Here is a 27,666-nt window from a genome sequence, read left to right as displayed (position 1 = left end):
TTCTTATTGGGAAGTAAATGGCCCTGCTTGCTGTTGACCTGGGCTGGCCGTGGGGCTGATCCCTGCCCTCCCGGGGAGGCGGCTGGAGAAGGGCTGTCGGGTGTCCGTCCCCATCCAAAGATTTGGGGCTGCTCAACGGATGGAGCAAGCTCCAGGCGAAGGAAGGAGGAAATTATCCCCCTATAGGGGACCTTTGGACCCCGGTGCTGTGGGTGCAGGGAGCTCAGTGGGCTCCAGGCCAGGCTGGATGGGCTCGAGGAAGGGAAACCCCTGGGGCTGCCGGGCAGAGGAGGCTGGGGAAAGTCCCGCGTGTGCTCCTGCCTTGCCCTTCCTTCCCCGTGTGTCTGCTCCGAGCCTCTGAGGGATGCGGGATACCGGGGAACGGGCTCTCGCTCTAAAATCTCAGGGAATCCAGCAAGGGTAGAAATGGTGAAGGGGAAGGAAACGCAGGGCTGGGAGTTCCCTTTGGCTCTGATCATCCTTAAGCAGGGCTATGGTTGTGGCAGAGACCGGGCAAATGGGTAGAAACCTCCCTGCCTGCCCTGTTGGCATCTCGGATGGCCGTGGGTGATGTAGGGATGGGGACGCTGCATGCACCCAGCTCAGCTCCACGGCTCGCCCTGTCCCACAGGGGTGCAATGGGAAATAGCAGGGGGACACGGGGCACTTCTCCTGCCTTCCCAGCCCTGAGGTGCGCAGGGCAGAGCCCCTCAGGGCTGTGGGTTCATGCACTGAAGCCCCTCCGGTCTCACCCCATCCGAGCAAACCCGTGTCCTCCGGGGAAACCGAGCCCTGCAGCTTGGGGACCCCCTGGGCACGGAGCTTACGAGGCCGGGGAGGTGCAGAAACCTCCGGATCGGGCCCCCCCGGGGTCCCACAGCGCAGTGCCGGAGGCTGAGGACACCGGAGGCTGGAGGGAGGCCGGGCCGGCGGGGCGGGGGGGGCAGCGCGGAGCCAATGGGGAGCTGGGGCAGGTGGAGGGGGGGTTCAAAAAGCCCCCCCGGTGGCCAGGGGAGAGCGAGTGCCCGGGAGGAGGAGGAGCGGAGAGGAGGGCTGCCCCCGAGGGCAGCCCCTCGGAGCGGAGCGGGGGCCCGGGGGTGGATGCCCGCCGGTGCCGGGGCTGGCCCGGGGCTGCCCGGCCGGGCGCTGCCCTGGCAGGCGAGCCGTGCCGTGCCGTGCCCAGGGGGGGCCCGCCATGCACAAACCCATGGAGAAATCCCAAAACTTCAGCATCGAGGCGCTCCTGGCTGAAGAGCCGCCGAGGAGCGCGTCTCCACCGGGGCTCAGCCCCGCGGGGAGCCCCGGCCCCCCTGGGCGCACCGACACCCCCTCGCCGAGGGCTCCCCAGCTCTCTGCGCCCCTCGCCCCGGCCGGTTTCGTCCCCAAGCCCGGCTTGCTGCATCTCCCCGGCCCCGGGCTCGGCGCCCTGCCGGCCCTTTACCCCCCCGCCGTGTACCCGCTGCCTGCCCTGGGGGGCCAGCACCCCGCTTTCGCCTACACCGGCTTCCCCCACCTGCCGCCGCCCGGCGCGGAGCACCTGAAGGCGGCCGTGGCCGGCTCCTTGCCGCTGGAGCACTGGATCCGAGCCGGGATGCTGGTGCCGAGGCTCTCCGACTTCCACGGTAAGGGATCCGGGACCGCCCCCCCCCAAAAAAAATAACCTCGGGGTTGGGGCTCACCGGTGTCGCCCCGTCGGAGGTGGGGAACCCACGGGGCCGGCCCTATTGAGGGGCTTTTGCTGTGCCCGGCCCCGCTCCCCATTGCGGGGAGCCCTTTGCGGGGTCGCACCCGCAGCGCTGAGACCCCCGAGCGGGGTCCCGGGATGCGGAGGGGGGGGATCTGGCCCCATTGTCAGCCCTGCCCCAGCTTGGGGCTGTAGGGCGGCACGGAGGGGGGATGCCGGCCCCGGGGCCGGTAGGGCAGAGCTGCCCCCGGGGGGGTCTCTGCTTGCGCCCCCCCAGCCGCCGGCACCGCACGGCCGCCGCGGGATCGTTACGCCCCGCTGCTGCGGGAAGGAAACGAAAAGAAAGAAACAGGGAGCGGGACCGGCACCGGGAAACGAAAAATAACAACCCCGGGCTGCTGGAAACGAATAATAATGCACAAGTGGGGAATGAGCGTAAATCAGCCCCTCCTGTGCTCCCTCGTTAAGTTACACGTGGGCAGGCTGAGGCACAAGGGGCTGTTCCCCTCCTGCTGTTGGCACAGGGCTTTTGGGCTGCCTGTGGTCCGTGTGTCCCTGTCACATCACCCAGCCCGGACGGATGGACACACAGAACTGCCTGGATGAAGTTTTCAGGGTGTGCGAGGACAAGTTTCTGTGCTGCTGGGGATGTTTTTCTGGGCACTGTGCAGACAGCTGGGAGAGACGCATCCGAAAGCCTCCCAGGGCTTGTTCTGGAGCACCCTATGGGGAGGTCACCTTTCTGATGTATTTATGGGAGATTCCTGAGCCAAATCATGAATTCCTGCTTTGGCTTTGAGTGTGGAGATGTTTTGCAGGGGATGCGTGGTCTGGTCTCTGCGGGATGGTCAGGGGGGTGGTGGAAGGAGAGGGCCAGCCCCAAATGAAGCAGCAGGCTCTGCGGGGACGCACAGCGTGTGCTTGCTCTGCTCTCACCTCTGCTGCAATGCGGAGTGAGAGGGCAGGCGGGGAAGGTCCAAGGAGCAGGCATGTCCCCCCCGCAGCCACCCGGGTCCCTGTGCTGGGGGCTCGGAGTCGCTGTGAGCAGCGGCTGCCCTCCTGAACTGCTCGGGGAGGGCGTCTGGCACCGGGGTGCTGCCTGCATCGGTATTTACGGGATTTATTGGCGGTGTGGAAATGCAGCAGGGTGCTGGGAGCTGAGAGCAGAGCAGACAGCTGGAGGAGCAGAGCGTGGCGATGCGCAGCTGCAGGGTGGGAGATGTGGTGAGGCTCTCAGGAGGAGCACAGGGCTCCTTGCTGGGGATGTGGTGCTCGGGTGCCTTTCTAGGGGCTCCTGGCTGGTGCCTTCTGAGGCTCTCATGTTCACGGTGGTCTGGCATCGGTGGGAAGCAAGGGCTGGGAAACAGCTGGCAAACAGCAATTGGGAGCCAGCGATGGAGGAAACCAGGGGGTGGAAGATTTCGGAAGGTCCCTTACCCACCCTGTCCCATGGAGAGCAGTGGGGGCTGCTGGCAGACCCCTGGCCCTGGGACCCCCTCTCCTCCTGCCAGCCCTGCCATCTGGAGGAGCACCTCCAGCTCATTTCCTCTCCTTTATCTGCTAGCCCACGAAGCCAAGCGAGCTGTAGCTAAACAAACCAAATTAAAACCAAGTGGGTTAATAGCAACCTCGGATTAGGCTCGTTATCAAGTAGACGGAACTGTATCAAATAAGCTAATAATTCTTTATAAGCTTTATCTAATTATCCGGGAGGCAGCTGTCCTGTACAGCTCCCGGCCACGGAGTCGGGGGCTTCCTCAGCTCCAGGCCAGCCGATATATTCATTGATTTTTGCAGCCAAACACCAGGCACCCATCAGAGGGTCCTGGCCATGCTGAAGGGACACCGAGATGAGCTGTGATCCCGCAGGAGATGTCCGGGCAGGTAGGAAACCCTTTGTCAAGCAAAGGCATGATGCTGAGGCAGGAGCTGGGTAAGGGGGAGAGCCTTCCCAACAGGTTGCTCTTTCTGTGGGGTGGAGGTGGTGATGGAGAAGTGCTCACAGCTCGGCTGGCAGGGAGCTGAGCGAGGTGAGCCCTGGGGGGCTGCTGCCCGTGCCACGGGGCAGGGGAAGGTTGCACCAGGCACACGGTTAGGACGGGCATTTCCCCTCTGCACGGCAAACTGGAACACACCTCCTCTCCTCAACATCCCCGTGATGCTGGTGGTGGCTTTTGGTTTGGCCAGGATTGGGGCAGGATGGATTAGGGGATTCTAGAAAGTCACGGGCTGTGGTGGGCACCATTGTGCCGAGCCCAAATGGGAGGCACTGAGGTGGAAAACTCTGCTTTTGGGGTCAGGGCTTGTTTCTGTGCCTCCACTCTCCCCACATCTGGCCTTGCAGGAGGCAGCACAGAGGAGCCTTTTGGGGAGGTCTGGAGGATTTCTGTGCTCCCCAGAGCCAGAATCCGCTGCCCCAGGGCGTGGGCGCAGGGGGTGAGCCCAAGACTCTCCACGTTGGGGTGGGAGAAGCCAGCTCCACGGCCCTTTCCTTGGCAGAAGGGGCCCTTCCTGGGTCTGTTCCATCCCGTGTCTCTGCTGAGGGTCTGCAGAGACCCATCCACAGCTGCAGAGCTGAGCTGCCTTCCCTCTAACACTTATTAGAGGGAAATATTGCCCTGGGTGCACGTCAGCGCCATCGGCACAGCATCCCTCTGATCAGCCCCTCGTTTAAATGGCCAGAGGCTGCGAGGTGGACCTGGCACCGTGGCTCTGCGGGTGCAGGAGGGGGGTCGCGTCCACCCCCTGCTCATCACACAAGAAAGAAGTTTGCAGAGCCCCAGCCCGGCCCCACACCTGCCTGTTTGACCTGTCCCACCCAGCACCCAGGTACCCGGGATCCGACCTGGCTGGCGCTCAGTTAATGCCCCCTTCATAAATTCCTGCGCCGTGCGTCACCGCCGTGTTTGTGAAGGGCTCGGTGGACACCTCGGGAGATGGGCAGGTCGGGATCAAAGCTGGAATCTGAGGAGATAACGTGGCTGCTGCTGCCCCGTGCCCCACCAGGAGGGCAGTGACCCTCACCCACCGCGCTCAGCCGGGTGCTGCTGGCCACCTGCTGAGGAAGCAGAGGCATTTTGGAGATGGGTCCCCCTCTGACAGCCGTCCCAAACCCACGGCTGTGCCACGTGTGTCCCTGTGCCCAGCCGGGCAGGAGTTTTCTGAGCTGATGCCTGGGTTTCTGATGAGCTGGTGGAGGGAGGACAGGGGCTCTGCAGCAGTGCCGTGGGACATGGTGAGGACCTTTCCTGTTAATGCCCCCCTGCACCGCTCCAAGCCTTTACTCCCAGCTGCAAACCTCTGGGTTTGATTGCCGCTGCGGTGCTGGGAGAAGCAGTAAAAGCCAAACCCTGGAGGGGGGGGACAATAAAGCGAGCGGAGAGGAGATAAGCAGGGATCAAACACGGCGCGGGAGCCACCCCACGCCGGCCTCTCAAAGGCCCCTTTGTTCCCCAGCCTCCTGCTCGGGCCGAGGGCGAGCTATCAGCCCTGCGCGGGGCACACGGAGCCCTGCACCGCAGCCCTCGGCGGTTGGGCAGACACCTGCGTGTCCCGGCAATAAAAGGAGCTTTAATTCCAGTCCCAGGGCTGATCCCAGTTGCACACCGAGGCCCGATAACGTATCTGGCCGGGCAATAAAGCCATTATTGGGGCGGGAGGCGATGGAAGAGGCGCTCGCCTTCCTCCTCCTCGCACCGGGCTCGCCGAGGGGGTGCCCCCATCGCCGCTGCACCCCCGACCCCATCCCCATCCCGCTGTCTGTCCTGCAGCCACCCCGCAGGCCGGCTTGATGGGGAAGTGCCGCCGGCCCCGCACGGCCTTCACCAGCCAGCAGCTCCTGGAGCTGGAGAACCAGTTCAAGCTCAACAAGTACCTCTCCAGGCCCAAGCGCTTCGAGGTGGCCACGTCGCTGATGCTCACCGAGACGCAGGTACCGTGGTCCTGGGGAGGTGGAGGGGGGAACGGGTGGCTGCTGGGGGTATGGGGGTGGGAATTTGGGGTGATGCCTGCAAAAATGGGAGCTGGGGGGGTTCTGCGGTGCAGGGAAGGTGGGGATGGGATGGGGCAGGGGGGGCACAGCCACACAGGGCTGTGCCCCCCGGTGACACGGGTGCTCTCCTCGTGGGCAGGTGAAGATCTGGTTCCAGAACCGGCGGATGAAGTGGAAGCGGAGCCGCAAAGCCAAGGAGCAGGGGGCCACGGCGGAGGCGGAGAAGCCGCGGGGGCTCGGCAAAGCCTGTGAGAAGCTGCTGCCCGGAGAGCCCCAGGGACAGGCGGGCGAGGGCCCCGAGTTTGTGGGGTGCAGCCCCGGCTCGGGCTTCCTGCACCGCAGCGCCGCCGAGCTGGGCTACGGCCCCGACTCCTCCTGCTCGGGGGGAGAGGAGGATGAGGAAGAGGAGGAGGACGAGTTGGGCGCCGCGGAGAGGAAGATGGGCTCCGTGTTGTGAAGAGGGGCCGGGCTGAGGCGTCGGGGGCCTCTTCGCTGGCAGCCACAGACTGTGCCCGTGCGGGGCAGGGGGGCCGTGGGGAGCCTGCCCCCCGCTTTAACTTATGTGTGTTTGGATCCTATTTAACTCGTAATTATTCCTCTGTGTGTATCTGGGGGAGTCCCCACACCCCGCCCCTATAAAGCTGTTATCCCCATGCCTCTGCTCTTCCTTAGGGGACAGGGGCTCTGCCCTGCCAGTGCCCCCATACCTGGGGCACCAGGGGGGATAAAGAGGGGTGCTCAGGGTGTGTGCCCCCTCCCGCTGCTCTAGCATCCCGGGGGGGCTCAGATCAGCCCCTAGGAGTGGGGTCACAACAGCCACCCCCTGCCACCTGCATCCCCAGGAGCCCTAAGCTTAGGCTGTGACCCCAAAATGAGCCGGCTCCCCTGGTCCTCAGGATGTTGGAGGGTCCTTGCAGACCCTATATATACGTGTGTGTCCATATATACACAAATTTCCCAAGGTTTCTGCACCCTTTCTGGGCTTCCCCAGGGGCTGCTGTGCCACCCCATCACATTATGGGGCTGCACGAGTGGGGTGGCTGCACATAATGTGGGGTGGAATGGCTGCACATTATGGGGCTGCCCCCACCCCATGTCCTGCTGCCACCCCTTAGGGCTGATCCCTAAGCACCATGGGCTTGGGGACAAGGATGCATGTGGAGAGGCGCGGCTGGGACAGAGGGATGGGGAGGGATGGAGATGAAGGGAAAGAGGAATGTGGGATAAATCCTACACGGGGGGACAGTGACCCGCAGTGGCTGCTGGCAGCTCAGCAGCTTCCCCTGGGTGCATGGGTTCCCCTGTCCCCAGGCAGCACAGCCCCGGGCACCGTGGGACCCTTCGGGAAGTGTCCGGACCCCAAAACTGCCCAGGGGAGCACGGAGGGATATGGGTGGAGGTGGGCACCGTGGGGAGGGGGCGAGCTGGGATGGCAGGGGCAGAGAGGGACAGGGAAGATGAGGGCGAGCCGGGAAGGAGGAGGGGAGCTGGGGGATGTCACAGACTTGGGACCGTTCACCTTGAGGGGCGCTGACAGGTTTAATTTCCAGAGTACGGCCATTAAAGTGATGGATGGCGGGCGTTCGTCGCGCGCAGGCCCTCGGCGGCTACGGGAGGGTTTGTTTGGTGGCTGAATAACATAAATAACAGATTTATGGGGCTGCTTCTGCAGGAGCCAGGCGCTCGGCCAGCGCTGGGGGGGGCGGAGGAGTTGGGGTGCTGATTTATGGCTGCGTGGCTCACGCCCTAAAAGCAGAGAAATGCCATAAAGCTGCGTCTCCTCCTGCCAGCCCCGCTGCTGCTAACACCTGGGGGGCTGTCTGGGTGTCCCCACTGGGGACACGAGGGTCTCCCGCACCTCAAGGGACATTCTGGGGGGATGTAGGGGTGACCCACGGTGCTGGTGCTGCCCCACGGGACTGGTACCCAGGATACCCCATGGGCTTGCGCCCCCCTGCCCCTTCACCACCCCCAGCCCCATCACTTTTGGCACCTGTTCTGTGGGTCACTGGTGCTCCAAGGCCGCATCGGGGGGCTCCCCCATCCCTATACCAGTGCTCCCCAGCCTTCTGCACCCCGTGCCCCCACAGCACCCCACCCGTGAGCCCCGCAGCCGCCCCCTCCATCCCACCACCCCACAACTCTCCAGCACCCCTGCTGCCAGCACCACCACCGGGACCCATCCTCGCGTCCCCATCCCCTGGGCCCCCCCACCCCAATCTCTGCCCCCATAGCCCCCGGATCCCGTCCTCCTGCTGCCCCCTGGCGGCCCCCGCCGCCCCCCGGCACGGGCTGGCCCCGGGCGGCCGCCGTCGTTGCCACGGGAGCCGGGGACGCCGCGAGCGGTGCCCGCAGCAACCGCACCGGGAGCGCACCGGGAGCGCACCGGGAGCGCACCGGGACGCGGCGCGGGCGGGGAGCGGAGGTGGGACGGGACGGGACGGGATGGGATGGGATGGGATGGGAAGGGGGTGGGATTGGGGGGATGGGGTCGGGAACGGGGTTGGGGGAGGGATTGGGATTGCGATCAGGGGTAGGGGTCGGGATTGGGATCGGGATAGGGGTAGGGGGAGGGATCAGGATTGGGATTGGGATTGGGGTCAGGATAGGGATTGGGATCAGGATAGGGATTGCGATTGGGATAGGGATTAAGATTGGGATAGGGATTAAGATTGGGATTGGGATTAGGATTGGGATTGGGGTTGGGGTTGGGGTCAGGATAGGGACTGGGTTCAGGGTTGGGATTAGAATTGGGATCAGGATTGGGATTTGGATTTGGATTAGGATTGGGATAGGGATCAGGATTGGGATAGGGATCAGGATTGGGATAGGGATTAGGATTAGGATTGGGATTGGGATCAGGATTGGAATTGGAATCAGGATTGGGATCAGGATTGGGATTGGGGTCAGGATCGGGACTGAGTTCAGGGTTGGGATTGGAATTGGGATCAGGATTGGGATTAGGATTAGGATCAGGATCGGGATCAGGATTGGAATTGGGATCGGGATCGGGATTGGGATTGGGTTCAGGGTTGGGATTGGAATTGGGATCAGGGTCAGGACTGAGGTTGGGATCGGAATCAGAATCAGGATTGGAATCAGGATTGGGATTGGGATTGGGATCAGGATCAGGATTGAGGTCAGGATCATAATTGGGATCAGGGTTGGGATTGGGATCGGGATTGGGATCAGAGTTGGGATCTGAGTTGGGATTGGGATTGGGATTGGGATTGGGATTATGATCAGGGCTGGGATTGGAACTGGGATCAGGGCCAGGCTCCATGGACTGGGGCTGCACTACAGCAGAGGGAGCTGGGCAGCGCCCCGCTGCAGGGAGCATCCTGCAGGCACCTATGGGGGGCTGTTGGGGCCATACAGCAGGGCTGTGGGGCACGGCCTCACTGCCAGGATGAGCAGGACCACCGTGGGCCGGGCAGGGCCGTGCTGTGAGAGCCCCGGGAGAGCTCTGCCCCATGGGGTGGGGGGCTGTGGTGGGTGCCGGGGGGCTGCTGCACAGCCTGTGCCCTTCAGGGAGCTGTGGCACCCTGAGAGCTCTCGGGTCTTGGCAGCAAAGGCTGCTCGGGTGCTGGAGCAGCACGTGCGGAGTTTTTTTCCCCCCTCACCTTTCAGATGCTTGCTCAAGCGCATGGGGAGCCCCCAGACTCGGGCTCGTTTCAGAAGCTGCGCTGTGGCTGCGTCAGGAAGGTGAGTGGTGGAGCAAAGGGTGCCGTGGTCACGGGTGGATTTACTGGCGGAGAAGGAAAGGGGAGAAAAACAACAAAAAAATTTTGCTTCCCTAGTTCATGCCAGCCTTTAGCACCCATTGTTTGGGCTGTGGCCAGGAGGTGTCCCCTCTGGATTTACGGAGCAGACCTGGAGTCCCCGACGGGGCTTTGGGTGACTCCTGGAGCTTTTCCACAGGGTGGCTCTTCCCACCCGCCCTTTGCCAGAGGCAGAGATTTCTCCTCCCTCCTTCACAAAGTGCTCCCGTGCCTGTTGCAGCTCCCCAGGCTGTCTGCAAGGAAGGGAAGGAAGAAGAAGGGAGTATTCTGGGGCATCGAAGTGGCAGAAACACTCAGGTGGCGCGGCTGGGAGCTTGGAAAAGAGACCATCAAACACCTGATCTTGAAAAACGTTCACGAGAAGACCCAGAAGCTGAGCTACAGGTGCGTGGCAAGTTTCCTTCTCCTTTTACTCCCCAGGCTCTCGCTGCATCTTCACCCCTCCTGCTCTAGCAGTCGCTTTAGCAGCTTTTCTCGGCTGCGTTTTCCCCTCTTCCCTTGGGCTATGTGCTGCAGGCAGCGCACGCACGCTGGCGTGGCCGGACAGAAAGATGCTCATTCAGATGCACAGCCCTCGTTCCTGGCAGGAGTGTTTTAAATGAAATGCCTCTTTAAAATTCTGTTTTGCTGATACTTCTGTCTGTGAGGCATTTCCAGTCTAGTGAGATTTGAATTGTGGATGTGTGCCAGCCCGGCACCAGTGTGTCCCGACACCATCGCTCCCGGGAGTCCCGCTGGGTGTTGGGACTCCAGCACACTCCCTGCTCTGAGCCTCAAATGTTCCTGCCCTCACCAAGTGTTTGGCTCATGCTGCATGGCCTGGGAATGTCAGATATTGTTCAAGGAAGGGGTAGGTATTTAGAGGGAGTCAGTTTTCAGGACACTTGGGCTCTGTTCCTACTCCTGCTGAGTTGCAAAGTGACCTTGGGGACGGCTTTGTAAGTTCCTTCTGGTGGTGGGGGGTGGCACTGCTGGAGCCGTTTGATACTTTATTCTCTTTTCTGCTAAACTAGCATCCTCTGCATGGCACCAGGCAAAACCTCTTGTTGTGGTTGCATTATCCAGATGTCCTTCCACGCGCTTCTTCATCACCGTTTTCCCGCAGCCGATTGCTCTGAGCCCTGGCATGTCCTTAACTCTGCCCATCATTTTCCGGCCCACTGAGAAGGTAAAGTGGCAAAACACTCAAACTCCTCTCGGTGCAGGAGACTTGCTTTCTCGGAGGGATCACTGCACGTGCTGCAGTGCCCGAGGTCTCTCCTTACCTGGAAGAGTCGGGTGCTGGGTGTTTGCTGGAGGAGCTGCGGTACCTGCAAGGGGGACCCCATCCAACTGCTGTCTCCCCTTGCTCTCCTGCGCAGAGGGACTACGAAGACAGCATCTGCTTTAGGAAGGCCGAGGGCGAGTTCTCTGTCACCCTGCGTGCCACGCTCCCGCGCCCGTGTCTGTCCTTCCCGGCGGCTGTCCGGCTGCCCGTCTGTGCTGTCCACAGCCTCACGGAGACGACGTTCACCGTGCGCAATGTTGGGTGAGCGGCGCGTGGCTGAGCAGGCCCCCTTTCCGTTTTGTCGGATATTTGGCTACCTTCCTGGGCTTTTGGCTAATCCCAGTTGTTATTAGACCTTCTGGCTGTCCCAGCGGTTGGCAGACCCCTGCCTCCTCTGAGATCAGAGCAGAAAAGGCAGCGGAGATGGGAGCGTGGATCGGATCTCGCTGTGGGCACATCTTGGCATCTCTCATCTCTCTGATTCCAGCGTGCTCTGGGAACCGTTCACACTCAGGAAATAGTCAGTGACCAGCAAGTGTCCCACAGGGAACATCCCATGTCCACAGGAAGGGCCGGGGCTACTGCTGAATCAAAGGCAGCGTGCCCACAAGAGCTGGGAGAGATGAAGAACCAGCTGGAAACATTTTAGTCTTGCTGTGACTTGGCCTCTGAGCAGTGGCAGGATTCTGTGGTTTGGAGTCATCCTTTAGGGGCAAAGATGCTCCCAGCTAGCAGGGACTGTCTTGTTTTAATTGCAGCAGTTTTTTAAAGAGGAAAGCAGAGGAGAGGTCTGCAGGTAGGAAGGAGAGGTACTTCAAACCATTTGCAGGGAGTGACAGTGAGAGCAAAATACCTTTTATTAGCTGGAAAATTGCCTGTGCTCCCCAAAATATCTGGGGTAGAGGATAGGGATGGTGAGCAGCACACTGCTCAGAAGCAGTAGAATAGAAAAGCCGATGTTATACGGTCATGTTCTTTGCACAAATCAAGCAAGCAGAGCGAGCTTGCTCCGGAGAAGAACTGGATGAGGTGTTAGGAAAAGAGTTCAGCCCTCTCCTCTCACCTGTGCATGTAACAGAGGAACAAATGCTCCTTGGGAATTAACTAGCAGCCGATGTAGGTACAGGAAAAGCATGTGCTGCATTCCGGAGCTGATTTGTGTGCTCTCACATGGTGAGGCTGAGAGATTTTTTGGCCGTTAATAAAGTCCTAGGATGTAACAGCAAAGATTAATTAAAGCGTAAACACAGCATTTGCAGGCATTAGAGACAAATTCCTTCCCAGCATCACAAATCTGGCCAGACGCACGAGGGGTTCTGACGCTCAACATCGGTTGCTGAACATCCTAAGTGAGCAACCCCCTGGGAAAGGCACGATTGCACAGGCAGCAAAGGTTTCATTCACCTCCAAACGTCTCTCTTTGCTAGTGATCTCATCACCGTGTTTGCCTGGGAGACACCAAGCCCTTTCGACATGATCCCGGAGCACGGCATGCTGTCTGCGGGCGAGGAGTGCACCATCAAGGTGGTCTTCCAGCCCCAGGTGGCTGCGCTGTGTGACGTGGCTGCAACCTGCTGGTTTGGAGGCGAAGAGAAGCAAAAGAGGACTCTCCGGCTAAAAGCCCGGGGTGAGTCATTTGTGCAAGGGATGCTCCAAGTAACGAGTGTTATCCCTAACCACAAAACTGCGTTCCACGGGGATGCATTGGAGGCTTGAGCTCACCCACGGATGAGCAAACGAAGCCTGTGGTTTGAGAGCGAAATTCTCTGATATGCTGTTGTCAGCTTGGGAGTGTGATCCGAAGAGATGACAGAGTTTAATGTGCCCTGTGGCATGCTTTGGCCAAACTGACGTTTCTGCTCCCTGCTTAAACCAGCAGATGGGAAGAAACGAGATGAGTTCGCTGGTGGGACAGAAAAACCTCCAGGAGCTCCTGGTCTTCCTGCACTCGGTTTCTCATGGCTGTCTCTGCCAGCTGGAGAGCTATAGCTGTTCTAAAGCTTTCGGGATGCGAGCAGGCTATAATCTGGAATAACCACGATGGTTTCATTAACTAGCCTGTGCCCGAAGTGCCTTATATGGCCACTGACAAAGAAAAGATGGGACTCAGTTTGGTAAACTGGGGTCGGAAGGGAGCGCATTCGGTTTAAAGCAGGGCCAGCTTTGAAGGCAGATCCAACCTCAGAGTTATCTGAGGTTAATTAGAGGCTTGTCTAATTGAGAGTTGAGTGTCCAAGGGTGGAGATTCCACCACGCTCTCTTACTGCAGTGTGTTATCTTCTTTAACAGCCAAATACCCCTACCTGCGGGTGAATGTGCCAGGGGAGCAGTATGAAGGCGTAAAGCCTGGGAAGTTTCGGGACGTGCTGTGCTTTGGATCCGTGCCAGTGGGCACTACGGTGGAGAAGTGTGTGGAAATCTTCAACTTGTCCGTGGTATGTGGAGAGGGAGACTACTTCTTGTAAGAGGTTGCCCTGCTGGCGCGTTTCCCTGGGGGATGTGGGTTTGGGAACATCCCTTAATGTTGTGAAAATTGCCCAAGTGGGAGTCTGAACAAAGCAGAAATGAGGAACCTTTCTCTCAGAGGTGTTAACCTCTCTCTTCTCTGCTTGCAGGTTGATGCACCGTGTAGGATAGAAAGAGCAAAAGACCCCCTGCTCCAGGACCACGTCTTCTCCTGCGATGTGTCCCACAGCGTTGTGCCTGCCAAAGGGAAGCTGGTCTTGTGCATACGATTTCAGCCGCGGACAGTGGGAGAGCACAGCACCGATTATTTCACCGTCGTGTCGGCTGGGTGCCTCCAGCAGGCGGTTCTGAAGGTGGTTGGCTCGTGTAAAGGTATCACAGTGAAATCCTTCCACGGTCCTCTCTGCCTTCCTCTCAGCCCTGTAGGGAAAGGGAGACCTGGAGAATATCCAGCTGTGTGCTAGGACTGGTGGGCTTGCTAATGAGATCCTTCGAGGTCCAGGATCTGTCTTGGGTGTTTTCATTCTAGGTCCTTTGGTGTCCTTGCACCAATCCTCTGTGGACTTCAACTGGATCAATCTTGGGGAGAGTTCGATGCAGATCCTGAAAATCAGCAACATCTCGGATGTCCCTGCGTGCTACCAGTTCGATATTGATGGCAGGGGGAGTGTCTTCTCCCTGGATCACCCCTGCGGAGTCCTGGAGGGCACAGCGACACGAGCACTGAAGGTGACCTTCCGACCTCCTCACCCCATCAGCTATCACCGCCGAGTGGTGTGCCTCGTCCACCACCAGGTACGAGAGGCAAAGGGTGCTATCGGTGCTCTGACAGCTCAGGGGGCTTCTCTGGTGTCACCCACCAGGGCTGGCCTCTCTCAGTGAGCAGCCTTTCCAGTGTTTTTTTTTTGTTTTTGTTTTTTCCAGGAGCCCTTGTATGTGGACTTCTTTGGTACCTGCCATTCGGACACAGCTAAGCCAGCCATCCTCCGGGCAAGACATCTCTCCTGGTTTCGGACCAATATGGTGAGGGGGCTGACCTTCTATCCCCCCGATATCCTGAGCGCGATGCTGAAGGACGGGATGCTGCAGATGGATGAAAACAGAGCCCTCATGCTGCCTCCTGAGGTACGAGTTGCCCTCCCTGGAGCCTAAGATGGACTCTAGTGCCTTGTCTCCCACGGGCACATTTACCCTGCTCTCACCGAGACCTTTCCATCCTGCAGATCCCTCCAGACAAGCCCCCTGAGGACTATGTTGAAGCCAGCTCCATGGCTGAGTATTTCTGTGATGGCACGAGCAGCGACCTGGCCCTGTTTCCCCCCCACGTTAGCGTCAGCCCCAGGGAGCACGATTTTGGTTGCTGTGTGCCGCTCCATCAGGTAGAACCTCTTCCTCTCTGCGTCACCAACCACACCAAGGGAAAGATCACTGTTGCCTGGACTCCGAGCCACGGCAGTGCCTTCCAGGTGGCACCCGAAATCTGTGACATCCCGCCTTTGAAGTCCTCAGCCTTCCGCGTCCTCTTCCAGCCCACTCAGCTCAACAGCCTTTATGCGGCAGAGCTGGAAGGCTTCGCCTTCTACAAGGTTAGTAGAAATTACTAGGACCAGTTAATCGAGAGGAATTGGGAATTAGCAAGAGGCTTTGCATACTTGCACGTGCTCTGTCTCTGCTGTGCCCGCAGGTTCTGAGGCAGTACAGCAACATCGAGGAGGATGCCACCATCTGTCCGCCCTGGTGCCTGACCGTCAGGCTGAGGGCGCACACGTTCGAAGCAGAACGGGAACACTTCATCCCACAGTACGTCCTCGACGTCCCCAAGGTGCGTGGCTGGTGGATGGACTCAGACCCCACTCAGGTGCCTCAAACACTCTGCGCGCACTTACACAAGTGGAGAGCAGCTCACAGAAGCCATGCTTTTGGAAGAGAAGTGGCTGGCAAGGTGGCGTGGAAGTTTTGCTGTCTCTTGTTGATGTACACTGTGCACCCTTGGGTGATTTGCTTCATTTCCTTGAAGAGGAGCAGTTACAGAATTCTCCACAGGTTCAGGATGGTGCTTATCGAAACCTGGAATTCAATTAAAAACAAACAAACAAACAACTTTTTCTTTAAGCTGGCTTTATAAGCCTCATGCAAACAACCCTTTTTGCTTTTTTTCTCCTAGACTTTTCCTCCCGTGGCTTCTGACACTGACACCTACTGCAGCGTGCTGCTCTCCAACACGGGCACCTCCCTGATAACCTTCAGTGTGAACCACGCTGCTTGTCCCTCTGTTTTGGTCAAGCCCCACTCAGGGCACATCATTCCAGGAGGCCACCAGATTTTCTTTCTCTCCACTCACCCGGTTAGCACAACCCCGCAGCAGCACGTCCTGCCCTTGCAGCTGAACTCCTGTCCTGGATACACCAAGGTAGGGAGAGGGAAGTAGAAGCTGGTGAGAAAGGTTTCTTCTGTTACATCTCCTAGTGGCTAGTTTGGATTTTTCTCTTTGGAAATAGGAATGAAAGAACACTTTCAGCCTTTAAGGTGGGAATCCACGTTGCATACAGAAGATGCTTGCCATGCCAGACATCCTGAACCCCTTGTTCCCTTGGGGCTCTGTCTCCTGTAATGCACTACAGTGCTCAGGGACCTCCTTGGCAGCCCAATTCAAAGTCTTTCCTGTCCTCCTTCAGCCCCAGTTTGTTCTTGCTTCCTTCTTGGCAGGAGCAACATCTTTGCGAGGTCCATCCAGAAGTCAGCTGAGACTTCTGGTCTGATGCTTCCCTCTGACTTCCGCAGGAGATTGCCATCAGGAGCTGTGCGGAGCCCCTTCTCTTGCTCTTAGAAGGTGATGGGAATCTCTACTTCAAGCCCATCTACGTAGGGACCTCCTCCACCCGAATGTACACCATAAAGAACTGCACGAGGCTGCCCGTGGCCTTCACATGGAAGATCCAGCAGTCCGACAGCAAGGTCCTCTCTGTCAGGCCTGCCACAGGCTTCCTCCAGCCATGTGAAGCCATGGTGAGTTCAGGTTCTAACAAAACCTTATTTTGCTCTCTGCAATGCAGCTGTGGAGTGTTTAGAGCAGAAATACGAGGGCTGCTGATCATTTGGTGATTAACGCCAAGCTGGGAGGGTATCCCCTTGTCAGTGTCTTGGGTTGCTAGCCAAAATCTGCAGTTGTGCAGGTCCCCATGATCTGGATTTGCCCAGACGTGGTGGCATCCTCCTTGACTGCAAGACCAAATGAGTTTTAAACAGGGAATAGGTAATGATAATGAGTTTGAAACAGGGGCTCTGCACTGAACTCAGCCATTGTTGTGTATAGGATTGGCTCTGGCCTGGAGCTCCTGTGAGCTCTCTCCTTCCCTCTTGTCATTCCAGGCTCAGGAATGGACTTTTACTCCAGACAAGGTGACCAAGTACCTCCTGCGAGCTGTGGTGTTGGTGAGCTGGAAAAGCCCAGCCCCTGCGTCTCCCCAAAGCATGCATTATACCTTACGGATTGTCGGGGAGGGAGCACTGGGCACCATCAGGGTAAGGAACTGGGACCCACTGGGTAGCAGGAGGGGGACTGGGTTGGGGTAGTCCACAGATCCGTGCAGCTGCCTTAATTTTCAGGCAGGTTTCCTAAGGAACCAGAGCTAAATAAAAGAATGCTTTGTAAGTCACTTCCCAGTGACATCGAACAGTTGGATAGAAAGATCTTAGAGATATTTAGTCACTGTAAATTACTGTCCTCACTGCATGTTGTGTGCCAAGGGATCAGCACGGTGGCGAGCTGAGCAGTGACTGCACTTTTTCACTCCGTGTAACACTCACCTTTGCATGCTGGGCTCGTGTTCCAGGCACAGAAGGAGCACCTGGACCTTGGAAATATTCTGGTTGGTGACCTGCACAGCTGCAGCATCGTGCTGCTGAATGATGGGGTCTGTTCTCTGAAGTTCATCCTCAGCGTGGAGCAGCTGCTCACCAGGCCTTGTGGCCCTGAGGGAGTCCGCAGCGATCCACTGGGTACGGTGGGAGAATTAGCTTGGAACGGGGCCTTGGGCTTCTCCTCTTTTCTGCAAAATCACACTAGCATGAATGCAGGGGTCGGGCTGCTGTCATGTTAACTTTGCAAACCCTTGATCAAAAATACCTGTGTTGGCTTCTTGCTCCAAGTTCATTTTATCTGTGTGTGTGTGTGCGTAATTCTGAGTCAAATCAAAGCAGCAGTGCTGGTTCTACATGTACTAAGGCCTGAAGAAAGTGTTTTTCATGGGCTATTACATTTACCTCTTTTCTCCCACAGCTTTAGAGCTGGAACCCTCCAGAGGGACGATCCCTGCGAGGTCAAAGGCTTTTGTGAGAGTATCGGTCAGGCCAGCCCGTCGGCTGCATTACACCTGGTCAATCAAATATCATATTTGCACCTCCACAGGTAAGAGATGGGGGTTTGGGGGAAATGGGAGAAATTCACTCCCTCCCAGCCAAGCAGACTGTGCCACAACAGGCTGGTGTATCCTGAAATATATTCCGAGAGCTTCATGCAATCAGTCCTAGGTAGCAGAGGTCCTTTTTACAGGTCTGGATTGGTCCATATATGAGACAGAGAGTAGTTGGACAAGGAGTTTTCACCTTGGAGAATAAAAAATGGCAATGCTACATGGATAGTACAGAGAAAACAGGATTAAAAAAAATAATAAATAAATAAAAATAAACTATTTTTTATTTGTTTTCTTCCCAGCGTGCAAAGAAGGGGCTCTTGGTAAAGTGATTGGGCTGTAGGCTTAAATCTAAAAATTATGGAGTTGCACAGAACTAAACTGTGGGAGTACCCTGTCGACAAGGACCATATTCATAGGCTTTAGGTGATTGCTAAAAGCAGAATTTAAGTTATGGCTGGAAGTCGGTGGTTCAGAGGTTTTCAAAAGCTGCCAAAGAAAAGACTGTGTGCAAGCTGTGTGCTTTCTTTGGCCCGGGTTGGGGTGCCTATCCAGTCTGCTGTTGCGGACAGCTGCCCCTTAGTGGTGTTTCTCTCCCAAGCTCCGGATTTTGCAAGCACGAAGGAAGAGCCACAACCCCTGTGCCGCGTGGAAGCAGCAGGTGTCTACCCAGCCTTCTGCGTGGCAGATGCCTGTTCAGCAGGGAGTGCTAGCGGCATCAGCAGGTTGTACCTCTGGAGGCTTTTCTCCCTGGACAAACTGAATGGCTACCTGGAACGAGACCCAGTTCCCAGCGAGCTCACCTACAGAGTTCCTACAAGGCACAGGTGAGACGAGGAGGTGGCTCGGAGGAGCTCTCAGTTTGAGCTCTTGCTCAAAGCAGGGATCTCAATTTCATCTTTTCTTTCTCTCCCGGAACCAGCACGTGCTTGATCCCTCCGGTGTACACTCCTTTCGTGGTGGATTTCGACTTCGGGGCTGCCCCGATAGGCTCAGAGCCTAGCCTGGTGGTGCTCCTGCTGCTGAACAAGGGCGTGATGCCCGTGGAGTGGTAAGCGGTGCCTGCTGGAGCCCAGCCTCCCCTCCGGGCTCTCTCTGGGGACATGGAAATGCTCACAGGGGCATTTCTGAATGTCAACGGGGTGGATTTTTGTTGGTGGGGCTGGGGGGGGAAGCCTGACTGAACGTGTGGATCATGGCCCTGGGCGAGCTGTCCTTGTTGCTGACTGGATCCCTAGGGCCTTCCTCTTTCCTTCTGACCAGAAGATGGGGATGGAGCACTGGGCGGAGGGCGCTGAGCTCAGCCCCCGTGAGCTGCACCAGATGAGAATTCAGGATAACCAGCTCTTCGCCGTTTCTCCAAAGTCAGGGAAGCTTCTTCCAGGACAAGAGGAATGTGTGCAGCTCTCACACAGGTGATGGCAGCTATCTGTACTTCAGGGCCTCATCCTGCACGACAGGACAGCAGAATCCCCTTTTTTCCATACCGGCCCCTTTCCCTCCACGTGCCACTTGCCCACTTTCACATGGTTTTGGCCTGGAAACTCAGGTTCCTAAACTGGTGAGTGACCAAAATCAACATTGCCTCACTTTTTCCCACCCAAGCACAACTCTCCCGCTCCCTCCCTCCATGGCCCTTACGCAACAGTGCCTCTTTAGCAGGGAAATGAGTTGTCTCTAATGTACTGTGTGACCCCGATTCCATCACCATGGACACAAGCTCGGTGGCTGATGGTTTTTCTCTTTCTCCTCGTGCTGCTAGACACGATTTCGTTGGCACCGATCACCTCCCAGTCCTGCTGAAGGCTTCCTATGGCCACGAGATTCTGGTAAGGCAGCAGGCACCTCCTGCTTGTTTGCAGAGCAGCAGGTGGGGACCGAACGACACATTATTTTTTCCCTGAAGCTACGTGGCAGGAAGAAGGCTCTGGCCTTCCCCTGGAGCCTGCACTGACACAGGGCCGAGCAGAGACATAAAAACTGCACCCTGACAATGCTGTGGTTTCAGCACCGTGTGCTGGGGCAGTGCGTCAGCAAAAAAGCCCTTGGGTGTAGCATCTGCTGGTTTCCCCAGAGCACAGGTTGCAAGAGGATGTGTGGATGTGTATATATGTATACATAGATATAAATTACATACACATATGTATTTTTTAATATAGTCTTAACCCATATATTCTATCGGTGGTGTTCATACAGAACGGCTTCCTCCTCCAAACGAAGCCCAAAGCAGCCCTCCTGGGTCTTCCCATCCCCGTGTGTTTTCCACACTCAGGTGTAACTCCTGGACGGGATCTCTTTGTTTCTCGCCCTCATTTCATCTGCTGCACAGCGAGTTCTCCCATGCAGTGATCCCGGAGTTGAGCTGTGCAGCCCATCCTGCTTCTCTCCTATGCAGTTTTCCTGATGCTCCCCAGCTCTCTCCTCTCTTCACAACCCCTTGGGAGGTGCTTTTCTCCCCACGTACCACCTGCAGCGGCTGCTGGCTGGGCACACACTGGCACAGGGCTGGCCGAGCATCCTCCAGCTCTGGAGGCATGGAGGCAGCTGCTCCCGCTGGCCCAGGAGGTGCTCCCCGCATCCCTGCATGGTCCTCCCACTTCTTTCTCCTTGCCAATAGCCGAGGCGCTTCCTACTCATTCTCCCTGCTTCGCCGCTTGCTAAAGCATCCCCGAGCCGATCCGCTGTGTGTTTTCCCTGGGCATTTCCTCAGGCCTGGAACTAATTTGCCTCCCTCTCTCAAACTGTCAGTAAGAGTCAAAGTCACCTCGTGCTCTGCCAGGCACAGCTCATGCCCGGCTGAGCCTTGCTGTCTGTCTCCGAAGTTTCCTATGAGACCATTGTCTTTTATTTTTCTTTTCTTTCAGGACTGTTGTCAGCTGAAAATCCAACCCTTTGACCAAGCTGTTCAAACAGCGGCTTAACTGTGCCTTCTCTCAAAGCCCTTGGACAGGCTCTCTGTGCTCTGCCTGCCTGGCACAGTCCTGAGAGTGGCAGCCAGCGTTTCACCAGCTGGCCAGGGAGGGATGAGGCTTTGGGGTACCAGAACCTATAGGGCACACACCTTCCCTGGCGTGCTTTCACTCCTTCCAGCCACGGCATGAAGAGGTGGTGGAGATCACCGTAACGGTGCTCACCTGCCAGGGCTGTACCAATCCTCACCTGGGAACTGAGCGAAACTTGCAGAATATATGCTGATCCTAAGGGAAGTAAATGCTGTAATGACAGCCTAAAAATTAAGTTGTCACATCTAAGGAAACTGATGATGGTTTTTCCTCAGCAGTTTTGGTCTGGGGGAGTCAAAGGCAGCCTTTTGACACAGGTAGTGCGAGTGGGTGTTTCACTCCCAGCAGATGGCTCAGGGGTGCTTTGGGGTGATCCTGCTGGAAATCACGCACCGTGACTCATCTCCAGCCCGTGTGCGGGCTTCTCAAAATACAGGCTCCCGTGTCTCTGCCTTTCCATGAAACAGCTCGTGCAAATCCCTCTGCTTGGCTTGATGGGGTGGCAGCTCTGCTAACAGCTCACTGTTAATCATTACTTGATCACCTGAAATTCAGCTGGCATCGTCTTGCAGCCTTTGGACCCTGTTATACGCAGTCTTGGAGCAGCACGTTCTGCAGAGGGAGCACATCCAGATGGTCCCTTCCAAGAGGAGGTCCTTACTTAGCTAAAATTCTGGCTTGGGATTTTATGGCCAAAGGGTTTGGATGTCACAGCTGCACAGCCTACCACGTACACTTTCATTCATGAAGAATTCCTAGTACATGCTTGCACGGAGAAGCACTGAAGCTGGTGCCTGATATAGGAGGGAGAAAGGCGCCGTGTTGCTGGCACAAGATGCCAACCTCCCAGAGGAAAGCCAACAGCTGAGCAGGCTCTCCATCTCCTTGCCCCCATACCTTGTTGTGGTATTACCAAATTTCAAGCTGTAAATGCATTGCTCTCAGTTCGCCAAGTCCTTCCGAGCCCTTGCGGGGTTGTTAGCGACGGGGCCAAGGCTTTGTGAGAAAGTGACCGTGTTTCTCCCTGCTGCAGCTGAACTTCAGAGGCGTGACGGTGACGCAGGACCAGCGGTACGTTCATTTTGCATCCTCTAAGCACCTCTTCACACCCATCGCGATTGGCACTTCCTACCCCCCGACACAGGTGAGCATCCTGGGGCCAAACCCAGCAGCGGGCAGAGGGAACGAGCCAGCAGGTTGCTGTGCCCAAAGGAGCAGCAGGGGCTGAAGCATTTCCCAGGAAAAGGGTGGTCTCCACAGGGCAGCACCACAGCAAAACTCTGCACCTAGCAGTAGGCAGAGCCTGGAAATCGGTGCCAGGAGCTTGTAGGGAAAGTACCTCTCGTCACCTGCAGCTCTATGGGATTTGGCATTGACTCTAGGCAGAATGCAGGTGAGGTGTGTTGGGCTCTTCCCCTGTTCTTGTATCTAGGTGAAGACTTGTCTAGCTGCTCCAGGCACTCTGGGAATGAATGCTAATTAGTTTCTTAGTAAATTAATTGAACTTCCTGAAACACTTATTCAGCAAGAAGAGGTAGCTTTGATTCCGTTCTGCCTAATTTACTTGGAAAATGAACAAGTCGGAACTGAATGAAGATCACTTTAACAAGGGTGTTTCTGCGTTTCAAGTAATCCACTTTACAGCGATCCCTTTAGCTAATTTGTATTAATTTTCCCCTAGCCTGAACTCACAGGGAGCCACATGGAGAGGCGCTGTAGTCATTCATGTACCTGCGTAGTGATAAACCTCTTAGAGTCTCGGGGATAACTCCTGACACTATGAGGTCTCCTCGTGCTTAGGAGACAAGCTGGCTAATTAGTTACTCGTGGTTATCAGAGTCCCCTGGGGAAGTGTTGACTACCTGAACTTGTGCAGGGTGTAACGAGCTATGATTCCCTCCAGGTTTATGAACTCTATAACGGTGGCTCCATGCCAGTGCTGTTTGAGGTTCAGCTGGACAGCATCATGAGGATCCAGAGGGACAATTTTCAGCATCCTGTGTTCGTCTGCTTAACTCCCAGAGGAGAAATCCCCCCTGGCACAACCGGGCAGATTGAGTGGATCTTCTCACCGCTGGAAGCCAGAACATACTCGGTAAGGCCCTCCTCGTCACTGCCAGAAATGGCTTCTTCCTGCTATCCTGTGCCAAAATTTCTTTAGATCTTGTATTGATGGCTCCATTCCTCCAAGAAGCAGAATCTGAGAGCAAAGATGTGACTGCTCTGGTCAAGAAACAGAGCAGATCATCTCGTAAGTCTCTTCTTCCCAAAGGACACATTTCTTCCACAGCCAGAGCCATCCCAGCACATATTTTTCAAGGATCTAATAGTGTCCATGGGGGTATAAAAAGCTCTCTGGAATCAGCCTTTCCTAAGGCCATTGACCTAGGCTGCAGGAGGCAGGCATGGCCAGAGCTGGAGCACAGCTCCACTAATGGTGGTTGCATGAGAGAAAAAGAAAAGAAGGAGAAATAAAACAGAAAACAAAGAAAAAATCCAGTTTTTGTTCTGAAAGGGTGTCCCTGCCCATCTCACACAGGACTTGCTATCTGCCTGCTTGACTGACCTTCCTGGGTTAGCAGGAGAGGGGTCAAAGCCTAAAAGAGCAAAGAAACACGGAGTTCTCTTCACCCATCTCTCCCAAATATGACTCTGGTCTTAATATTTTTATCCTGTCCAAGGCAGGTTGAAGTTCCCATCCACATCCTGGGGGGCCGTTCAGCTCTGATCACCTTCCAGGGAGTCGGCTACGACCCGAATACCACAGGAGAGAACCCCACGTTCAGCGAAGTCCTGGCTCCTTCTGTCCTCCTGGGCTCTGCCAAACTGACCGTGCCTGGGCAGGTAAGTCCAGGTATGGTGATAGGAGCAATATGATCGGCCCAGAAATGCCTGAAAAAGACTGAAATATGCAAGTGGCCCAGTCTAGCAGTAGCCTGCATTGCAGAGGAGCCCACGGCAGCGTGATGGGCAAGGTGTTTGCCTTCCAGCAGGTCATCTAGAGCCCGATCCACTAAAGCTGTTGTTGTGAAAGGTGCCTTCTTCCCAACTTTGGGCAGTTTGCATTGCTGGGAGAAGAGTAAAATTTTTAAGAATAAGAATAAGCTTTTGTTTTTTTTACCAGAGGAATGTAACACTCATTCCAGTTGTTATGCTAAAGATCACTGGCTAATATATATTTATTTTTTTTCATTATTTTTTTCCTGCACTTTGCTGTACAACCTGAAGATGAAGGTGTGGCTGCCCTTCCCCAAACGCCATCTCCCTTCCCTGTTGCTCTCTGGGGTTTCACCCTCTTTCCTGCAGGCGGCCACCTTATCACACCACCAGATTTGCGTCGGAAATATCCCGGACCGCAGCAGAGCGTGCCGCCTCGTCTTTCTCAACAACACCTCAGAGAGCAAGGCTGTTGTGTTTGCCTGGAAGACGAGCAATGTTAAAGAGAGTGGGGTGAGTCGTTCCTTCTCTCTCCTCTGTTCTGCCCAGGGGACAGGGGGTGGATCTCTGCTGTGCCACATTTTTGCCCTGCCTCTCCGTTTTCACCCAGATACTGGGGAAACATCCTGGAAACTGGATTTTGTACCAGTTGTTGAAAGGAAAGGGCAGAGAAAAGCGGAGGCAAGGGTAGGATAGGAGGAAAAAAGGCAGGGATTCGGAAAGGGCGTCTGAATATTTCAGCGAGGGAAAGGGAACTTCAGACTAAAGGATGTGATGAGCCTCAGGGCTCCATCCACCAGCAAAGTCTGCAGTCACTCCTTGAATACAGCAGCCGTATCCCCCTCATGCCACCAACATTTCGGAAGGGCACAGGGAGAGAAATCTCACCACCCTGTATTTCCTCCAAGGGCACGGGACAGAGAAACAAATTTTGTTTTCCCCAGGCGTTGCAGATCGCCCCGGAGCAGGGGGTGATGCAGCCCGGAGAGAGCATCCCCTGCTTCATCACGCTGCAGCCCTCAGGGATCGCCTCCTTGTGCAGCATGGATCTGGTGTGCGAGGTGAGCCCCGGGGGGAACGTGTGTGTTCCCATCACGTTCCTGCTCCCGCAGCCACGCTTTGCTCCGCAGGTACACAGCCAGGAGTCTCTCCATCAGCACGAGAGGGAGCTGAGAGAGTGGGAAAGGGAGAAGGAGCGGCAGGCGGTGGAGTTCACCATCACGGAGAAGGAGCTCAGGGCTGCCAAGAAGCCCAGGTCACCTGCAGGGGTGAGCGCCGCCAGAATTTTACGACAGCTTGGAAGCAGGAGCCAGGGGTCAGCAAGAAATTAAAATGATTTTTTCCTAATTACCTGACAACCTCGGAGTTTGCTACTGAAATTTGGAAGGGCGCGAGAGGCCTTAGGGAAAACAAAGCCAGTGGCTCTGGAAACTGCTGGTTGGGTTTAAAAACGGGGAGAAACTCTGGGGTGAAGTGTGTAAGAATGGGCACAGTGAAAACTGGGAGGAGGAGATAGATCACTGGGTTTCAGCTAGGGCAAAGCAAACCCAAATCCTCAAGAAATCCTCAATGTGACCTCTCCCCACTGTGACCTCTCCACTTATTTATTTTTTTCTTTTTTTTTTTTTAAGAGATCATCAGATTCTGCTGAGACAGAAAATGTCCCTGAGCCCCCAGCTGTGGTCAGGAAATACAAGGTAAGTGTTTAAGCAGTGCTTTAGGGAAGTAAGCACTGCTTTAGGAGAGAGGCAGGTGCTGGATCTCGCAGCGTGGGAGCCCGGGCAGAGAGCACGGCAGGGTTTGTAGCTTCAAGGCTTTGGGACACAGACTGTTTGGAGGAGCCAGGAGAATCAGACTGCCTGGCTGTGTCCCGTGGGCAGTAACTTTCCATCTGGGGTGCACGGGAAGGGAAATTGGAAGCACGCGGCCACGGCTGGAGAAAAGCAGAGAGGTTTCAAATGAGCAGCAAAGGTGCACGTGGGCAGGGGGGGTGGTTTCAGGGTTGGGTTTGGGTGCACAGGCTGTTTCTTTCTCTCCAACAGACGCTGCCCCCTATTAGAAACCACCCAGTGCCCAATCTCCCTGCGGGACACTTGGACAGGAGGCTGTTGCTGGACAAAGAAGCCAGCTGGGTGTGGGTCAAACCAGAGCCCCCCAAGCCCATCCTTTTACACCTCGCCGTGACAGCCAGGTCCCACTCTACCGAGGACTTCTTCAGGAACTTCCCCTCCGAGTTCCCCAAGTACTTCTTGCCCTGGTAATAGCCTGGTGTGGGCCAGGTCCTGTGAGCCTCCCCCAGCCCGCGGTGCTGGGGGGACAAATCCCTCTTTCCCCTCAGCCACCTACCCTTGGAGAGCAGGCCTGAGGACGGGGGTCAGGTCAGCGACAGGACGGAGACGGACCCCAAATGGCTCTCCCTGGCTGCTGCCTCCAAGCAGGAGCTGCAGATAGTGACCGACGTGCTGGCGGGGGTCCTCAGGTGCGTGCCCCTTCACACCCACCCCATTCGGAGCCCCTGTCCCCCAGGTGTGTGCAGATACCTAATTTTCTGGGACTCACCCCGTATTTTCTTCCTCCCAGTGGGCTCTTGGAGAACAGCCAGTTCCAAGACGCAGCGAAGAGATGTTTGGATGAACCCATCCCGTATTTCTCCCAGTTCCGTTGTAAGGAACCAGCAGATGGGGGACAGCGCACCACGGCCCCATCCAGGGGCTCTGCTTCCCCGGATCTTTACACTGAGGGGAACGGAGAGAGGGAAGAAATGAAGCAAGAATCCTCTCCCAGCAACGAATTTCTGGAGTCCTGGGAGAGGCTGAGTGAGGTTTTTCACCACCAGCAGTTGAGGGAGCAGAAGGAGATGCTGAGCAGGTGAGGACCAACTCACACGGAAGAGATTGAAGTTGCACTGCCTGGCCACAAACCCATTTCTCCATCTGCCCTGTAGCCTTTTGGGGTGTTCTGTGTGCTTTGTGGGGATGCCCATCCTCTCTGCCTGTGCTCTTGTCCCTCCAGGCATCCAGCCTTTGGGACGCTGGTGGAGCTGGTGCTGGAGAACACTCTGCAGAACATCCTGCTGGAAGCCAGCCGTGGGGAGGTGGTGCTGACAGCCCGGCCCAGGGTCATCGCGCTGCCCCCCAGCCCTTTCCGAAGGTAGCAGAGCCTTTCTGTTCTGGATTTCAGGGACTGGATTTGGCCAGGCCTGGGGATAAGGACAGGGAGGGTTGTTGGATGGAGGTGTCACCTCCAGAGCTGCTCAAGTCTTGTCCAAGTGGAGAGTGGGTGTTCCCTGTGATCCCTCGGGGAGGGATGGCTGTCTGGGGGGAGGCAGCAGCAGGCTGCACTCTCCCCACCCCAAAGGCAATCTCTGTTCCTTCAGGATCACCGATCCAACACCCCGAAACTCAAGAACTTAGCCGGGAGCCGAATCCTCCTCTCCTCCTTGCTCCCGTGGCTGCTCTGCGGGTCCCACACCCAGCAACCCAGCCCGTGCGTGCGGCTGCGGGGTTTCCAGCATTTTTGGCAGCCCAATAAAAGGAGGTTGGCCTCTGGGGGCACAGATCCTGATGTGTAATATCACCTAGTCAGTGCCTCTGGGTTTGTGGTGCCCAGGATCGGCTCTCCCCTTTTTAAAAGGCTGGGGAAGGAGCGGCTTTGTCGCAGCCGGGAGGTGGCAGTGTGAGGTCTGGGAAAGCCCCAGTGCCAGTGCAGGGCTCAGGGCTGTGCCCGCTGCTCCCAGCACAAGCTGCAGGCTGCAGGCTGCCCCTGCCAGGCACTGGGGGGGGGTCCTGGGGCATCTCCCCCCTCCTGCAGCCTTGGCGAGCTCTGCTGCGCCCAGGCACCCTGATGGATGCCACGATGCTGCCGGCATCCATCCCTCTCCGAGCCCTCCTGCCCTGCCTTCCCAGGGCCATGTCTCCACGCTCTCCCCTTGCAGCCCGCAGGAAAACCATGCGCTGCGAGCTGCTTTTGCCCTGCTTGGCAGAGGGCAGGTGCCTGCTGCGCCCCGGGGTGCTGCTGCTTCGTGGTGCTCTGCTCGGCTCCCTGCGTGCGGAGCTGTTTCTGAGCCCCAGGGCTGAGCTGTTCCTCTTGCAGCAGGTACAGCAGAGGCACTGCCAGCTCCTGAGC

At 56.8% G+C, this 27,666-nt stretch overlaps 2 protein-coding genes and 1 long non-coding RNA gene across 4 annotated transcripts; all 3 read left to right on the top strand.

Annotated features, from left to right (window-relative positions):
* Window positions 1–1,021: 1,021 nt before the first annotated feature.
* On the top strand, window positions 1,022–6,328 carry LOC113844202 (uncharacterized). The gene is made up of 3 exons (XM_027462166.3): window positions 1,022–1,622; window positions 5,455–5,615; window positions 5,815–6,328. Exons 1-3 carry the CDS (start codon window positions 1,196–1,198, stop codon window positions 6,130–6,132), a joined length of 906 nt encoding a protein of 301 aa, XP_027317967.1. The 5' UTR covers window positions 1,022–1,195; the 3' UTR covers window positions 6,133–6,328.
* On the top strand, window positions 1,640–5,448 carry LOC110352911 (uncharacterized). Its single transcript, XR_003498577.3, has 3 exons — window positions 1,640–2,300; window positions 3,482–3,568; window positions 4,507–5,448. It is a non-coding gene; the product is annotated as an uncharacterized lncRNA (long non-coding RNA).
* A 1,644-nt stretch (window positions 6,329–7,972) lies between the features above and the next one.
* On the top strand, window positions 7,973–27,099 carry CFAP65 (cilia and flagella associated protein 65). Of its 2 annotated transcripts, XM_072040682.1 has the most exons (33): window positions 7,973–8,100; window positions 9,306–9,380; window positions 9,678–9,841; window positions 10,523–10,625; window positions 10,819–10,985; window positions 12,152–12,351; window positions 13,014–13,159; window positions 13,340–13,562; window positions 13,720–13,985; window positions 14,115–14,315; window positions 14,414–14,776; window positions 14,875–15,012; window positions 15,355–15,600; window positions 15,972–16,196; window positions 16,560–16,712; window positions 17,024–17,189; window positions 17,470–17,598; window positions 18,204–18,429; window positions 18,525–18,653; window positions 18,841–19,017; window positions 19,365–19,431; window positions 21,638–21,748; window positions 22,508–22,699; window positions 23,290–23,448; window positions 23,833–24,054; window positions 24,486–24,602; window positions 24,672–24,809; window positions 25,173–25,238; window positions 25,584–25,798; window positions 25,880–26,020; window positions 26,122–26,409; window positions 26,554–26,691; window positions 26,918–27,099. In XM_072040682.1, the coding sequence occupies exons 2-33, from the start codon at window positions 9,306–9,308 to the stop codon at window positions 26,952–26,954; spliced, it is 5,388 nt and encodes a 1,795-aa protein (XP_071896783.1). In that variant the 5' UTR covers window positions 7,973–8,100; the 3' UTR covers window positions 26,955–27,099. The 2 variants fall into 2 exon arrangements, with proteins under 2 accessions (XP_071896783.1, XP_071896784.1); XM_072040683.1 differs by lacking the exons at window positions 7,973–8,100; window positions 9,306–9,380 and having other exon boundaries at window positions 9,719–9,841; window positions 10,471–10,625.
* Window positions 27,100–27,666: the final 567 nt, after the last annotated feature.

The sequence above is a fragment of the Anas platyrhynchos genome, chromosome 7, assembly GCF_047663525.1.
Source record: "Anas platyrhynchos isolate ZD024472 breed Pekin duck chromosome 7, IASCAAS_PekinDuck_T2T, whole genome shotgun sequence".
Classification (NCBI taxonomy): Eukaryota; Metazoa; Chordata; class Aves; order Anseriformes; family Anatidae; genus Anas; species Anas platyrhynchos.
Note: the sequence above shows the minus strand (reverse complement) of the source record. Positions and strands in the feature narration are given on the sequence as shown.